Source organism: Urocampus carinirostris, chromosome 14 (genome assembly GCF_059441175.1).
Source record: "Urocampus carinirostris isolate Australia breed hairy pipefish chromosome 14, RoL_Ucar_1.0, whole genome shotgun sequence".
NCBI classification, from domain to species: Eukaryota; Metazoa; Chordata; class Actinopteri; order Syngnathiformes; family Syngnathidae; genus Urocampus; species Urocampus carinirostris.
In genome coordinates, this window is record NC_142362.1 from 20,665,059 (window position 1) to 20,682,327 (window position 17,269).

Consider the following 17,269-nt stretch of genomic DNA (forward strand, 5'->3'; position numbering starts at 1 on the left):
GGTCCAGGAAAAGGACATTGGAAATGTCCTTTCGCCTTCGTTCTCTCAGAATCACGTCTGCTATTGGTTGAGACCACATAGGATGCTTTCCTGGATTTGCTTCTGTCGTGTTTTCATAGGTACAGTAGACCCCTGGAATACGGAGACCCCACCTTATGACGTTTTCACTTCACTGTGAGGAATAAGATGTTTTTTATGCCCCTCTTTACGGCATTGTCTCCGCTATAACACAAATTATTTTGCAGTGTTCGTGTGTATAATGGGTCATACAATACTGATTTGCTGTTGGCTGAACTACTTTCCACAATGCTCTCATTCTTGCTTTTTGTTCGGTTCAAAATTTTGCATGACAAACTTGATTTTTTTTTTGGAAGGTACGGGCCCCAAAATTCGTAGTAATACTAAAGGGATAAGTAAAAAGATGGAAAACATAACCATGGACATAAAGCTTAATTGCTGACCCAATCGGCAGCCAAATCGGTTTTAAAAATAACGAAGCAATTATGCTAAGTAAATCACTATCACTGAGTAATGCCAAACTACCGCTGAGCCAACTTTGTCTACTGCCAAAATTAAGCTAACCCTTTGTACTGCCAACACTAAGCTAAGGCTAAGTAACACCAAGCTAGTGCTTTCTAACACTAAGCTAAAGTATTCTAACGCTGATGCTAAGCCAATGTTAAGTAACGACGAGCTTACGTTAAGTAAAGCCAACATCATCTTACACTGACGTCAAACTAACGCTATGTAATGCTAACACTATGTAACTCAAAACCACTGCAGAGTTAACGCAGTGTCATGCTAAAGCTAAGCTAGAAAAATACACTAACAATGATAATGTAAAATTAGCACTTCCTATTTAACGTTTTGTTATTTTAAGGCTTTTATCAGAGGTAGTGGAGGTTCATAAAGCATTAGCTAATTATCATGGGTTTCCATCCCCCGCTATACATCTATTTCACCATAACATCTTCTCGGAACCGATTAATGTTGTATCCAGGGTGTAGAGTTGAGCACCGAGCTGCAGTTTGTGAATGAATTTTCCTTCTAGTTGTGAAAATCACCTGGACAAAAAGCATCATTCAATAATGTGCGAAAGCAATCATGGCCCCCCTGGGGCGAGGACAGGAAGGGGGCGGGTCGTTTGACAAGGTGACCTTGACCATTTTTCTTCAACACGTCCCATGTGGCTTTGTCACATAAAAAGTCATAAGTGGAAGAAATTCGAAGGGTAGCCCGGCAATACAAATGTGAAATAGCAAAAGTTGCTGACATTAACAAACGCTTCATAATCCAAAATGTATTGCTACAAAATAAAACAAAGGAACCCTATAGTTGTCCGACTTCCAGATGTCATCATCCTTGGGGGAGTTTTGCTCGATCTGCTCATTCTTTGCCTGAGGGAAGCATTCAGTTTGTACTTATAAAATGCCCGTAAGAGCCAACACCGTGCTTTTGTTTTTAAAATTATAAATAAACATACTGTAAAGATATCACCAGATGTTTTAACAATAGAATTCAGAGATAGAGGACTTGAATGTTTTTGTACATTAAAAATTCATCCTCATTATATCCCGTTGAAATGTCATAACAGATAAAGAACAGAAGAATCAAGAAAAACTTTTTTTTTCTCTACAAAACAATTTATTGTCAAGCACAATGAACAATAAACCGAAATAAAATGTATCTCATTTCACTTTTTTATACATTGAACAGTAAATAGACATTGTGTATTATTCAGCGCCTCCTAGTGGTGAAAAAAAAACCACGATATATGTTTGAATAATGAGCAAAAATACATGAACTTTGCCTTTTAAAAATACTGGTCGGTGGAGGAATTGACTTTTATTTTACACAACATGGGCCTTACCTAAAGGGAGCTGACAGCTTTTCCGGCCATGTTGCTGCAACGGGTACCCAGAATTAACAAAAAGCTTGCGAAAGGCAAAAAAAATTGCGGTTTGATCACTTTGAGTCTACGGAGTTTGTATTCTTCCTTCCTCGTTTTTGGGTATAGTATATACTGCAGTGACATCCAGTTACACATTGTCCCTTTAAAGCAGACCTGGGCACTCCGGTCCTGGAGGGCCATACGTCCTGCCAGATTTTGAAGTTTGCTCTTCTTTAACTCAGGTGATACAAATTATAACCTCGTTAGCAAGCTAGCAAGTGCTCGTTAACGATACTGGTGATTGGAATCACCTGTATTGGATCAGAGAAACCTCAAAAATCATGCATGACTTTTTCGTAGCGGCTGCCTTTTCCAGCAGCTGCCCTATTGTTTTATTGTCTGCTCCTATCTTCGGTGTTTTTTCTTCCCGTTTTGACAACTACACTATGGATTACTTCTATCCTATGGACATGGGTTTTAACGCACAAGAAATGCGTGTATTCAAGGAATTTCAACTCCTTGCCCTGAAAAATTCTCGTGCCGGCGTGATGAAGGGGCCTATCGTGGAAGAAAAGCCGGAGCTAGCGAAGCGGCTAGCGGCGTTATAAGTCTTCGGTACCATCCGTAATCATGGTAAATGCGAACTCACGACCAAATAAGATCATCGAGTGCTGGTGGAAAACATCGAAGCGCACAGGGAGCGCAGTTGCTGTGTTTTGCGGAAACGTGGCTCACGTTTAGCATTCCGGACGCTAACGTGTAGCCACCCGGAGCTACCCGGAGCAATCCGGCTTCAACGCCGCTAAACAGAGACACGAAAGCCGGGGGGAATCGGAGAGGAGGCGGACTTGCTAACACGAGGTGGTGTATCCCTGGATTTTCACAAAGAAAAGTTTTCCATCTGCCGCAGGGATGTCGAATTTTTGGACTGGCGTGACGTCATCCACTTCGCTACAAGCACCCCTAGGGCATCATGTTCATCTGTTAATAAACAACGGGGTAGACTGCTGGAAGTGTGAATTTCCCTACGGGGATGAATAAAGTATCTATCTATCTATCTATATATCTATCTATCGAACATACGGCCCTCCAGGACCGGAGCGCCCAGGTCTGCTTTAAAGGGACGCCAAAATTCCGGAAAAGTTCGTACATCTAGTTCTTTTCATTTAAAAAAAATAAATCAGCGACACGGAAAAGGAACAATGTTTTTAAATGAGAAACACTCTTCCAGGTAACATGCTGCCCCCTAGAGGACTGGGGTGGAACTGCAACTCATCTACAAGTGATCTGAACTCAAAGTTACTTGGAATAAAACTACAAGTCCTCAATGCTTGTAAGTACAACTTGATTAATTACAGTTGCTGCTCGGATTTTCGTTCTTTTTACTGAAAAAAAAAGATAATTACCATAAAATCTTCAAAAACAACAAAACTGTATGTAATGGTGATATTTCTAGAACAGTATGTGATGTGATTTATTGCCTTGTTGATGATGCATTTTATATTTACATGCTATTGATTTGTGTGCCACAATATTAGCAACGTATAAGAATATACAAAAAGAGACTGACATGCTCGCTTAATTCAGTTAATTTTCCGTGATTTAAAATCGTGAAGAAATTATGGAATTGCATAGAATTCTTGTGTGAAGCCTCTGCTATTTTGTTTCTAAGGATTGTCGAATATCAAATAGAGAAAATGGGTAACAAATAGCTTTTTGCAAACGTTTTTGACAAAATGGATTTCATCGCATGAATAAATGTGAAATATATTTTATGTAATATATAATATTGGTGTAGTTACCAATCTAAAATATAAGTAAAAAAAATTAAAAGTGAAAATATATTTAAAAAATTGAAAATTGAAAAGGACAAATTTAAAGGCTCTTTACATAATTTCCACTTTTTATCCGCTACTGCCACCTCAGGCCTGGAGTGTACCTGCAACATGTGTATTTACGCATACCTATCGTTCCCAGGAACACATTGAAATTAACATACAATATAAATTATTAGGGATGTGCCCAAATGAAAATTGTGTGTGAAAAATGTTAAACGATTGCCTGAAATACCAAAAGATAGATAGATAGATAGATATATACTTTATTCATCCCCGTAGGGAAATTCACACTTCCAGCAGCGAAAATGGTACAACTGAAATAAATTGACGTAAAAAAAAAATACAAATACTTTAATAAATAACTTGTATATTACTCGGTGCTGATTTTAAATGCTTTCATTATTTATTTATCATTAGGTTTTAGGTTCTATTTTTTTCTCTCAGCTTAATTTAAAAACACTTTTTTTTTTTTTTTTTTGGTGCTGAATATTTGGCACATCCCTATTAGTCATACAACAATAATACAAATAATAATATTTCTTCATCAATTCTAAAATTAACCTTTTTGACAATTGACTTAAAAATAAAATGTAATGCTATATATTTATAATATACATGTTTTTTTTACAATTAAACATGACTATTATTGCTCTAAAACTCGATTGACTTGCTTCGAAAGCGGATTTTAATGACAGTCTCACAGAAATATTTCTTACATGGAGAGAAAAAAACAACCATTAAAATGTTCTAAACAAGATATCATGTTCACTTATTGATAAATCAAAAAACTAATTGGTCACAAAATCACTTTAGTGTCTATATCATCACAGTAGTTAGATACAAGCTGGATATGTTGATGGCAAACAAATGCACGCCTAATTTTGTGTGGGGGGATATATTGGGAGTCGGGAGGGGGGTCTTGTGGGAAACTGCTCTTTTCAGGAAGTCGCCATCGCCGATGGGTCGTTCCACATAGCCGCCACGTCCCTGAACCTGCCGGAAATCGGAAAACAGCACTTATAAACATAACAATATTTGAGGTCACACATGCCTTGACCAACAAAACTAGATCACTCATTCTTAGAAAGTAGCATTTAGTCCTAGGGTTTGGGTTTACCTGGCGTTGATGAGGTACTGCGCTAAACTAATGTTAGCTGGCGTGCCCGTTATGGTGATCTGCCGCTCGGACGATCCTTCAATGGCGTTGGCGATTTTGATCTGGGCACCCGACATTTGACGGATCTCGTTGATTTTCGTTCCTTGGCGCCCGATGATGCAGCCAATCAGCTGGAAGAACAGCGAGTCGCTTACTTTAAACAGTCATTCGGCACACATTACAGTACCCTCGCCAAGTTACATGGCCAAAGTTAAGGTTTTCAAATCTTGATTTTTAATCGGCTGTCTCCTCCCCCCCTGCTACTCCACTTTACCAGCTCAAATCACGTTACACAAGCGGTATATATAACTTCATTTTTCCCTTACATGTACATGTATTTTGGTATGTTTTTTCTCATCTCATCTCATCTCATCTCATCCGCCGTACCGCTTATCCTCATTAGGGTCGCGGGGGGGCTGGAGCCCATCCCAGCCATCTCCGGACAGTGGGCAGGGGACACCCTGAACTGGTTGCCAGCCAATCGCAGGGCACACAGGGACAGACAACTCATTCGCTCATTCACACCTAGGGACAATTTAGACCGGCCAATTCACCTGAAATGCATGTTTTTGGAATGTGGGAGGAAACCGGAGTCCCCGGAGGAAACCCACGCAAGCACGGGGAGAACATACAAACTCCGCACAGGAAGTCCGGAGCTGGATTTGAACCCACAACAGGTTCCCATGACATGAACTGTGCCGCACAAGCGCTAACCACTGCGCTGCCGTGCTGCTGTTTTTTCTCATATGAAGGTATATTCTACATTCGTTATTACTATTTACTATTTGATTATTTTAATGTTTTTATCTGGAGTACTTGGGGTTCAGAAGGCATTAGCTAATTGGCATAGGATTCCATTCCCGCTATACAGCAACTTAACTTTGAGCACCCCACCTTCGAACGGATTCATGTTGTATCCCGGGGGTCTACTGTAACTGCATTGCTTTTAATTGGAAATTTGGCGCTATCTTGTGGCTACTTAAAGCGGTAAGCAAACAGTGTAAGTTTTTATTCAATAAATACCTGTTGATCGTCGTACAGATGGATCCAGAAATGGAAATAGTCAAAGTTTTACAAAAAAATATGGCAAGGGGTATACACATTAATGATTTTAGACATATTTATGACTAGCTGATTTAAAATATATGACTTAGCTGTGGATAGTTTTGAGAGAGACTTTTTTTTCCACATATAACCGGTTATTTATGACACATTTATGACTAACAAATGTAAAATTTATGACAAGCTGCAGATAGTATTGAGAGAGAGTTTTCTCACGTCATTAGGAATGGTGAGCTCGTGGGTACTGGCCGGTGGACTGGCATCCAGACCTGATATAGACAACAAAACAATGTTTAAGGACATCAAATCCAGATTTTTGAGACATCGTTTTCAGGAAATTGTAACCGCTAATCGAGTTGATCTCTTCTGGCCACAGAACAGAGGGCTAGCAACTTGAATCTTGTAGACTAACCTTAGTCATTGCAATTGTGTTTGGAAAAAATCCAACCTGATTTTGATCTTGCTTGGTTATTATTTAGTCAGAAAAAGACCTAAAATGTTGTTTGAAAAGTAAAACTTTCGGGGAAAAAAAGAAAATCGTTCACCCAATTTCTTCCTAAAGTGTACAAATTCTTTACCCACAAGCGCCACCTCGAATGGCTACAAATTTAAGTTTTGGTTGTGTACCCTCGCAACGGATGACATCAATCAACTTTAAGCTTTGTTCTTGTAGCCTCACTATCTCCAACTACATCTGGTGTCACTGAAACCAATACGGCCCTTGCTCTGAATGACCTCAATATTTAGTTTTGGTCGTGTATCCTCACTATTTACAAGTACATCAAGTGTCCCTGAAAGCAAAAATGTCAAATTGTTGTTTTGGATGTGTACTGTCACCATCTTAAAGTAGATCAAATGTCAATGAAACAAAAACTTAACTTGCTCCAAATAATTTAAAATTGTAGTTTTGGTTGTGTACCCTTGCTATGTTATAATGATCAAGTGGAAATGAAACCAGAACTTTCCTTGCTCAGAATAACTTCAAAATTTAAATGTTGATTGTGAACCCTTACTATCTCAGAGTACATCAAGAGTCATTGACACCAAAACTTCCATTGCTTCGAATTCCCATTTTGGTTCTGGTCTCGTACGCTCTGTCTTCAACTGTATCAAGTGTCACTGAAACCAAAACTTTCCTTCTTCCAAATGACCTCAAATTTTTGTTTTGATCTTGTTGATTTGCTATCTCCAAATACATCAAGTTTTACTAAAATCAAAACTGGTTTCGCTCCAGATTACACCAACTTCAGTTTTGGTTGTGTACCCTCACTATCTTAAAGTAGATCAAGTGTCAATTAAACCAAAACTTACCTTCCTCCAAATGATTTCAAGATGTAGTTTTGGTTGTGTACCCTTGCTATCTCAAAGATGATCAAGTGCCAATAAAACCAAAACTTCCCTTTCTCATAATAACTTGAATTTAAATGTTGGTTGTGAACCCTTACTATCACAGAGTACATTGTCATTGATACCAAAACTTGCATCGCTCCGAATTTACATTTTACTTTGGGTCTTGTAGCCGATCTGTCTCCAACTACAAAAAGTGTCACTGAAACTAAAAATTCCCTTCCTTAGTTTTGATCTTGTACAGTTGCTATCTCCAGGTACATCAAGTTTTACTGAAACAAAAACTGGTTTCGTTCCAGATGACGTCAACTTTCCGTTTTGGTTGTGTACCCTCCCTATGTTGGAGTAAATGAAGTACAGTTAATGTAAGTTTTTGTCCTTTGGAAAATGGATCAAATAAAACCGCATTCTTTGCAGTGGGCCCTACAATAGCCATCAGATGCTATTTAGCAATTCCTGACATAGCACCAACCGTTAGCAACATTTAGGCATTACCCATCTCTTTATATGATTAGACCTTCGTTTTGTAGGAAATGAAATAACCCAAAGTGTTTTCAAGGGCACATGCTTGTAATAATTACATTATGACATTAAGTGTCCATGTTGTTTTTTACAGGCCTTAAAAACCCTCCAGAGAGCATGCTGAAATGAAAAAAAAGAAAAAGGTGGCAGGTAAGAGAAGGGAAAGGATGAGGACAGAAAAGGACAGCGAGGGGTACGTACCAGGGAAAGCGGGGGTGGTCTGTCCGAGGGGGGTAAAGGGGGTTTGCTGCAGAGCCAGCTGGTGGAGCTTGGTCAGCTGCTGAAGGGTTAGGAGGGAAAGGACAGCTAACTACACCTTTTTGGACTTGGCATACTAACCTCTAACCTCTTTTTTGACTTGACATGCTAACCCTTATGGGTTTTTTTAACTTGACATGCTAACCCCTACGTGTCGTTTTTGACTTGACGTGTTTAATTTGACATATAAACCCCTTCTTTGCTTTTTTGACCTGATATGCTAACCCCTTACCTTTTTTACTTGACATACTAAAACCTTAGGAGGTTAGTGAGTAATTAGTTACCTGTATTTTTTCACTTTAAGTGCTAACCTCTTGTGTCAGGCATATCCAAAATCTGACCCAGGGGCCAGTTACAGCCCGTGATCAAATTTCTACTGGCCCGCGGCCTCTGTCATAAAATTAATATTATCACCAGTTGCCCTTTAGCCACCCTTGGCTTTCTTTGAAAACTTTAACCCATCCCATTTCTGAAATGGTGACTATACAAAAAAATGAAAGTTGACTGTGAGGGTCGCCGCTTCCAGGACAAGTGGAATACGGAGACATTTTTCAAAATCCGAAACAACTGCGTCTGCCTAATTTGCCAAGAGCTGTGGCTGTTTTCAAAGAATATAATATCAAGAGGCACTGTCAGACCAAAAATGATGACTACAAAAAGCTAATTGGAAACAAAAGCTGTAAAAAGGTGAAGCACCTGGAAGCTGTTTTAACAGCACAGCAGCTTTTAATCCCCGAGACCCTGTGAGTCAAATGAAAATGCTACAAAGTTGAGCTGCGAGGTCGCCAACCTGATCGCCAAGCATTGCAAACCTTTTCACAGAGGGTGAATTTATTAAAGACTGTTGAAAGAATGCCAGGCTGAAGAGTCGGCCCTCACACATTTTAAGGTAACAAAATCAGGCCCGCTTTCTGAAAAGTTTTGACACCTCTGCCTAACATGTCTTGATTACTTGACATACTAACCCCTTAAGCCTTTTTGACTTTACAAACGAATCCCTTAACTGTTTTTATTACTTGACATGCTAACCCCTTATGCCTTTTCTGACTTGACATACTAACCCCTTAAGTGTTTTGACTTGACATACTAATCCCTTACCGTGTTTTCATGACCGTAGGGCGCACCATTTTAAAAGGAGCAGTCTCCGTAGCTGGTTATATTTCTGTATTCAACCCATACACAGGACGTCCTACAAAATAGGGCGCTGGTGCCTTCTATTGCAGCCGCTGCTGTTGCTCTTGAATCAGACTCCCCTTCATGTGAAATACACTTTTCAGCACTGCAGTTAAGGTGACACTTGAATTTGTCTTAATAAACTCATCACAGACTACGATCGCTTTCTTGTTTTAATCCATCCATTATCTGCACCGCTTATCCTCAGTGTGGGTCGCGGGGGTGCTGGAGCCCATCCCACCTATCTCCAGGCAGTGGGCAGGGGACACCCTGAACTGGTTGCCAGCCAGTCGCAGGGCACACAGAGACAGACAACTCACTCGCTCATCCACACCTAGGGTCAATTTGAATCGGCCAATTAAACTGACAAGCATGTTTTTGGAATGTGGGAGGAAACCGAAGTACCCAGACGAAAACCGACGCAAGCACGAGAACATGCAAACTCAGCACAGGAAGGCTGGTAGCTGGATTTGAACCCATGACCTCAGAACTGTGCCACGCACGCGGTAACCACTTCGCTGCCATGCCGCCTCATAACAATCAATATTCCTTAATAAAAACTATATACAGAATACGATTGCGACAAACGTTCGGTCGGAAGCATATTGCGCGTTCATGCGAATGGAAGTCAGATCTTGCAGGGGAGTCTAATCTAGGCACACCATAGAGTACGAAAGCATGGAAAGTATTCAATGGTGCAAAAGTGGGCTTGTTTGTTTAGCCTCCGGTAGCACAATACCTTTCAAATTGCTAGATATGTTGCACCGTTAGCATCCATGAGTACTTCCACTAATAATGTGAGACATAACGTGACCACGAAAGCTGAATATGATGGCGTATAGACAACAGACGCCTCAAAGTCACAGGAGATCGCAATTGGTCACAAGTCGCATTAAGTTGGAAATGTGAATGATCTCACAAAAATGTTGTAAGTCTTAGGTAGGAGTCGGCCAAGGCTCGAATCAGTGACCTCCCAGTCTCAGGGCGGGCGCCCAACGTTTCCTTCGCCGCAGGGCGCACTGTCTGATAGGGCGCGCCCCACAGTTTGAAGACTTTATGTGCGCCTTATGGTCGTGAAAATTCGGTACTTGTTTTTTATACTTGACATATTTAGTAAACTCTTACCTATTTTTTGACTTCACATATTAACATCTTATGGGTTTTTTTTTACCTGACATACTAACCTCTTACGAATTTTCCGAACTTGACATGCTAACTTTTTCGAACTTGACATGCTAACCCTTACAAGTTTTTTACTTCATATACTAACACCTTACCTGTTTTTTTTGACTTAACATACTAAAACCTGATGTGTTTTCTTTTACCTGTCATGCTAACAACTCCTTAAGCGTTTTTAAACTTGACATGCTCATCCCTTATGCCTTTTTTGGCTTGACACAGTAACCCATTACTTGCTTTTTTGACTTGACATCCTAAACCCTTAGATGAGGTTAGTGAGTAATTCGTTACTTAAAGATAGTTTCTTAACAATACCGAGAGTTAAAATAGAGTTTCTAAAAGATACTTAGTTTCTTAAAAAGAGTTGCTTAAATATATTTAGTTACTTGAAATAGAGTTGTTGCTTTAAAATTACTTGGATATTCAGTTAAAAATAGTTAAGAATAACTAAAAATACTTAAGAGTAACTCAAAATGGTAATTTGAAGATACTTAGTTGCTTAAAGATACTCAAGAGTTATTTAAAATAGGGTTGTTTGAAGATGCGTAAAATAACTTAAAGATATTCACTTAAAAATAGTTTAAGATACTTAGTTACATAGAGTTGCTTAAATATACTTAGTCACTCAAAGATAGTCACTTAAAATGCATGGCATTACTTAAAATAGTTACTTAAAGGGACATTGTGTATTATTTAGTGATTGTAGTTAAAAAAAAATTTGCAGTTTTTTCACTTTGAGTCTCCCTAGTTTTGATTCTTCCTTGTGGGTTTAGCATGACACAATGTGGCATGTTTTTCCTGGAATGCCTCGTGTAATATAGTGTTGTGAAAAAGTATTTGATCCCTTTCTGTGTTTTTTTGCGTATTTCTCACTTACAAAGGTTTCTAAACATCAAATCAATTTTTAATACCACGCAGGGACAACCCATTGGAATACGAAATGCATTTTTCAAACGTTGTTTCCATTTATTAAGGCACAAAAAAAGCACAACCTATGTGAAAAACTTGTTAAATCACAAAGGTGACCAGCCACATTTTTGGGAAAGCGAATTTCAATTCAACAGGCCACAACCCAAATCGGTTGCCCCCACCTATTTTGAATCAAGTAATCACTTAAATTAAATCTTTTAGACAAAGTGAAGTAGGTTACAAAATCTCACGAACACAATTCCACGATCCAAAGATAATTCCAGAAGAAATTCGAGGAAAAAGGGATTGAGATGTATTAGCCTGCAAAAGGTCACAAAGCCATTTCCAAGGCTGAAAGGCTCCAGCAAACCACTGTCTCTGCCATTATTCACAAATGGAGAAAATTGCAAACAGTGGCAAACCTTCCCAGGAGTGGTAAATCAACTACAATTATTCCAAGAATGCGACGATGGCTCATCCAGGCGGTTTCAAAAGAATCATGAAAAACATCCGAGGAACTGCAGGCCTCATTAGCCTCAAGTTAAGGAACCTGTTCATGACTCCACTATAAGAAAGACAGGGGCCAAAACTGCCGTCACAAATGAACACAAAGTCATCTCACATTTCCCCAAAAAACTTGTCTTGATTATCCTCAAGAATTTTGGAGAAACACTCTGTGGACTGATGATTCAAAAATGTAACTTTTTGGAAGGTGAGCAGCCTCGTTACATCTGGCGTAAAAATGGCACAGCATTTGAAAAAAAACGAACATGATGCCAACAGTAACGGCATGGCGGTGGCAGTGGTTTGGTGCTGCCTCACGACCAGGACAACTGGCTGTGGTTGTCGGAATACTGAATTCTGGTGTTTACCAGAAGACCCCAAAGGAGAACGTCCGCCCATCAGCTCGTGCCCTTAAACTCGAAATCTCTTGGATCAGGACAATATTCGAAACTCACCATAAACACTTCGGCACTATGGTATGGTAAAATACTATACGTAGCCATAATACAATACAACTTTTACTTATATCTGTACATTCGAGGAAACTGTGCGGGTCAGATGTATCGACATTTCGTTCTGTATACACGTGTACTAGAATGACAATAAAGTAGATCTGATTCTGATTCTGATTCTGATTCTAAAGTCTACTCTGAAGGGCTCAAAAGAAGAAAATCAATGTTCTGAAGTGGTGAAGTCAAAGTCCTGATTTAAATCCAATTGAGACGTTGCGGTGTGATGCTCGGAAACCCTCCAATATGGCAGATTTCAAACACTTTCGCAAAGAAGAGTGGGACATAATTTCTCATTGTGAAAGACTCCTTACCAATTATCGTAAACATTTAATTTCTGTTATCACTGTCAAAGGTGGCCCAACTTCCTTTTAGGTTCGGGTGGCGTTTACTTTTTCACATAGGGATTTCACATTTTTCTTGCCTTAATAAATGGAATCAACATTTTAAAACAGCATTTTGAATTTCCTAAGGTTGTGTTTGTGTGATATTGAAATTGGTCTGATAATCTGAAACATTTGTGCGTGATAAATGTGCAAAACAAAAAACAGAAATCAGGGAGGGGGCAAATAATTGTTCACGGCACTGTATATTACCTTCAAAATAAATGACAATAAAGATAATTTTATTTATGTAATTTATTTTCATTGCACACTAAATATTAGTGAAACCTCTCCCCAAATGTGTATTTCTAGATGTTGTTGGCGTTTGTTATGCCTCCTATGGGCAGAAAAGGACATCAATTCCATTTTTTTGAGGGATTATCCCTTCAAACGTTCTCTCCTGGTGCATCCATCACTACTCAACTCCAAATTAGTAAATCTGACAGGGACAAGTCTGATTATTAAGGGGGCCCCCATATGATTGGCAGGAGATTAAGGAATGGGCTGCAACAACAACTTCTTATCACCAAAACCTAAATCAAATCTTGAAGTACATGTCACAAGATTATTTTTCATAATTTAGTCCAAGGAAGAGAATAAAAACTCACATCTGGGTGTGGAATTGCATACTGTCCTTGAATCGTGTAGGCCTGTAGAAAGAAAAAAAATGGATCTGAATTGAAGCCGGTTTTCAACTGTGAGTCTGTATGCATGGAGGTAATAGACTTGGTCTTGCTCCTTCACATTTTCATCATCCATTATGTCCTGCATTTTGATTGGCTAAACAGTGCCTATGAAATAGTGATTGGTAAAAACAAAGAAATGAATGTTTACAGGTACCGTATTTAGTACTTTTATTTTTAAAACAAATGTTTGGGTCTGAATGCACTGAAGGGTATTTCATTGGATAATAATTGTAAAAAAAATAAACCTTATTACTTGATAAGAAAATAATTTGTTTTTTAAACATTTGTTGAAATTATAGTCACATTAATTTTTAATATGCTTGCAAGTAATAATGCTTGTAATACTAGGGAAGTCCAATTTTTAGTTATTAAACTCGAGCAAAGAAGATTGCTTCTTTAAGGTTTCCTTATTTTCCTCATGTTGAGGTTTTTGAGTTTTTCCTTGCCCTCATGTAGGTTTTAGATCAAGGGATGGTGTAATAATAGTCTGTAGTCTGTAATAGTATGTGCAGCCCTTTGAGACTCCTTGTGATTAAGAGCTATACAAATAAACATGACTTGACTTTTTAACTACGGAATGCTTGCAAAGAAGTATGCTTAGAATGCCCAGGTTTGTTTATTGTTGAGGGCTTTTGTATAAGAATATTGCTTATAATGCCAGAGTTGGGGTATTTCTCATATGTTTTAGACTTGTGCACTGTTGGCATCATTTTCACTCATATATGACCATGGGTTGGTTTAGTTTGACTATTAAACGCTTGCAAAGAAAATTGCTTGTGATGCCAGGATTGGTTTTTATTTGACTATTATTGAGCCCTTGTGCACTTCTTTGCATCATTGTCACTGTTCTTTCTATTACTCATGACAACAGGGTTGTTTTATTTTGACGACTAAATGCACGCAGTGAATATTTTGAGTATTATTGAGCGTGTGCGCACCCTTTGAATCATTGTCCCTGTTCTTTATATAATTCGTGTCTACGGGTTATTTTCACTATCATTTTGCGGGTGTTATGAGTGTAATGGTTGGTGTTAGCCTAATTATTTTCCAATTACTCGTGCATGTAATCCGATTGCAGTTAGGGATTTTTTGTGCCACAAAGCACTGTGGCACTTGCAATACAGAGCCTAATGCTCCACTCTCGCGTATTTTCTAAAAAAGCCTCATGAGTATCAGTTTAATTCTCCTGGACATTTTCTTTTTATTTTCTGTCTTTAAGAAGAAAATGCCACATTTATATCTATCTATATGTAGTGTAAATCGATACTTCCGGCAGGCCGCATACGAGCACAACAAGTGGCAATGGAACCCACTTTTGGAGTAACAATCACAATTTATTGAGTTCTATAAATGAAAGTGAAATTTGTGTCATGACGTCGCCCTTGTCATCGCAATAATTGCAAATGCCATGTATACGGGGTTCAGGGTTCCCCCAGGATTTTTTTCATTCAAATTTAAGACTTTTTAAGACTTGTAGAGACCACATCCAATTAAATTCAAGACCAATCTGGCATATATTCTGGCATACAGACGCAAGTGCAGAGTCGTGACGGACACCGGTGTTTGACACCATCCGACCGTGACGGCGAGGACTTTAAAGCTCCGTGCCGAAGGTGGGGGAGGGCAATGGGGTTGCGGTAGAACCCAATTACACCGTCGACGACCGTTCTCCCCGACCCCTAAAGCCTGCGCGCTCTCCCGGTCCTCCATAAGCTCTGTCCCTACCGTAATATGAAAGTTTTAAGGAACAGTTGTATTATTTAGCGCTGACTAGTGGTAGAAAAAAATATATCAAAAAGAACTAAATTGGTTTAGAAAACAATCCAAAATACATTATATGATATAAACGAGAATTATTTTTAAAAATACTTGTTGCTTGAAAATGTACATGTATTAACATATTAGCTAATTGTGGTCTGGGCAAGAAAATGAGAGGAACAATTGTGTCACTTTGAATCTCCATTGTTTTTATTCTTCTTGCACTCGTTTTTGGTTGCAGCATCTCATGGTAAAATACACATTGTACATTTAATACAAGTAAAGGCCATGCAAATTACAGATTAATTTAGATTTTTTTAACATTAAGTTCACAATAATTTAGTGTGCTTATTTAGATCCTATTTTGTGTAGCAAATTAAAAAAATATTCGATAACAGAAGATATTTTAAACAGAGCTTTCCTTGAAGAAAACCTTTTTGGCCCAGTTTCACCCAGACCCTAGTTCCAGGCCCTAAGTGAAATGGACCTTGGGGCCCTTAAAGTACTGTACATAAAAAAAAGCGTCAACACAAAAGAAGGCGCCAAATTTGAATTTATTTTAATGAAATGGATGGCTCCAAAGCAGAGTGCATTGTCTATCAGTGGCAGAAGAAGCCCAGTCAGTGCCTTAAAGCTCTTTAGAAATGCCATTCTTCAGTAGACACGGCTGATATTTTCTTTCACACATTTTAAAAACTTGAAACTTTAAATGAGGTAGAAGTTCACTGTAGATAGGCAGATTAAACCCCAATGAACAAAGAGCGCAGCGACACAGGAAAAAGCATGCTTATTACCCAATCAACCAATTAACCAATAAAGCACGCCAGAGGCCAAAGAAAAGCCGGTGTTGTCCTTAAATCCGACTCCCCTTTGCGTGAACTATGCTTCTCAGCGCAGCATTTTCAACAGAAAGTTTGCTGCAATCATAGTCTGTTTAATGTGTTCATGAAGGAAAATTGATTGGCGTGATTAAAACAAAACAAGCGATTATAGTCTATATGAGTTAACAAGTCATATGCAAACATCACCAACATCGGAGGCGACCCAATGTAAAGACTATTTAATATCCACGATCACAGCTTGTTGCATACAAGTAGGCTTTATTTGGTGTACAATAGTAGCCTTGTATAATATGTCATCTCAGTGATTTTGAACTTTTTCATACATTTCTCTTAGAAGTTAGAAGGGGTGGAAAGTCAGATTTTGGCAGGTGTTGCCACAAACTCACCCCCTAATAAAGTGATCCCCGTTTGAGCCACAGACTTGTGACTTATAGAGTACAATTCTGTAATCGCAGTATGCCACCACAGTGATTTTGAAGTGTTTCAGACTTTTATCTCGGGACTTCTGGGGGAGTCAGATTTTGGCAGGTATCGCATTCACAGTGGTCCTCTGGTTACAATTTGTGAACAACGACATACAATAAACATACATTACAACAAAGCTACGAAAGTACACCAAGTAAAGCCTACTTGTGTATAACTAGTGATCGTAAAGATTATAGTGGTTGGTTACATTGGGTTTCCTCCGGTAGTTTGTGACGTTTGCATGTCTTATCAACTCATTATATAGACTGTTTTTTTTTTTTTTAATCACGGCAATCGATATGCCTTAATTATATAAACTATGTTCGTGAAAAACTGTGTCGGAAGTGCAGTGCTGAGAAGCTTAGTGCGCGTTTACGCGTGAGGGGGGGCAGATTTTGTCAGGAAGTCGAATTTAGGCAAAACACCGGCAAGCCAACACATTAGGACACCTTTGCCCCCCCTCACCGCGCTCAGCAAACACAATAGCTGGACAGCAGCAAACACAGGGGAGAAAAAACAAGTTATTATGAACCAATTAACCCAAATAACAAGTGAAATGCCCCCCCCCCAAAAGCGAGCACACTAAAGTTAAGTTTAAGACTTGTAGAAAAAATACATTTAAACCCTACCCTAAAGGGACAAAGACATTTTCAAAGCTTTTATTTGCGGATATTAAAAATTAAGTTTTTAAGACCTGGCAGGAACCGTGGGGGTTACTCCTTTGTTTCTAGGCATGTAAACTATTCAATCAGATTGCTCGGATTATTGCCCGCGTGGATATGTAGTA

At 38.9% G+C, this 17,269-nt stretch overlaps 1 protein-coding gene across 8 annotated transcripts in view; it reads right to left on the reverse strand.

The window, feature by feature from the left end:
* Positions 1-3,337: 3,337 nt before the first annotated feature.
* The window catches only part of pcbp3 (poly(rC) binding protein 3), a 48,404-nt gene continuing 34,472 nt past the window's right edge, over positions 3,338-17,269 (reverse strand). For 6 of the 8 annotated variants that reach the window (XM_088353090.1, XM_088353085.1, XM_088353087.1 and 3 more), the window contains 5 exons: positions 13,340-13,381; positions 8,018-8,096; positions 6,164-6,216; positions 4,847-5,016; positions 3,338-4,722 (listed from right to left, as the gene is read on the reverse strand). In XM_088353090.1, coding sequence (XP_088209216.1) covers positions 4,668-4,722; positions 4,847-5,016; positions 6,164-6,216; positions 8,018-8,096; positions 13,340-13,381 — 399 coding nt within the window. In that variant the 3' untranslated portion in view covers positions 3,338-4,667. Of the gene's footprint in view, positions 4,723-4,842; positions 5,017-6,163; positions 6,217-8,017; positions 8,097-13,339; positions 13,382-17,269 lie in introns of those variants that run through there. The other 2 variants (XM_088353091.1, XM_088353092.1) reach the window with 2 other exon arrangements.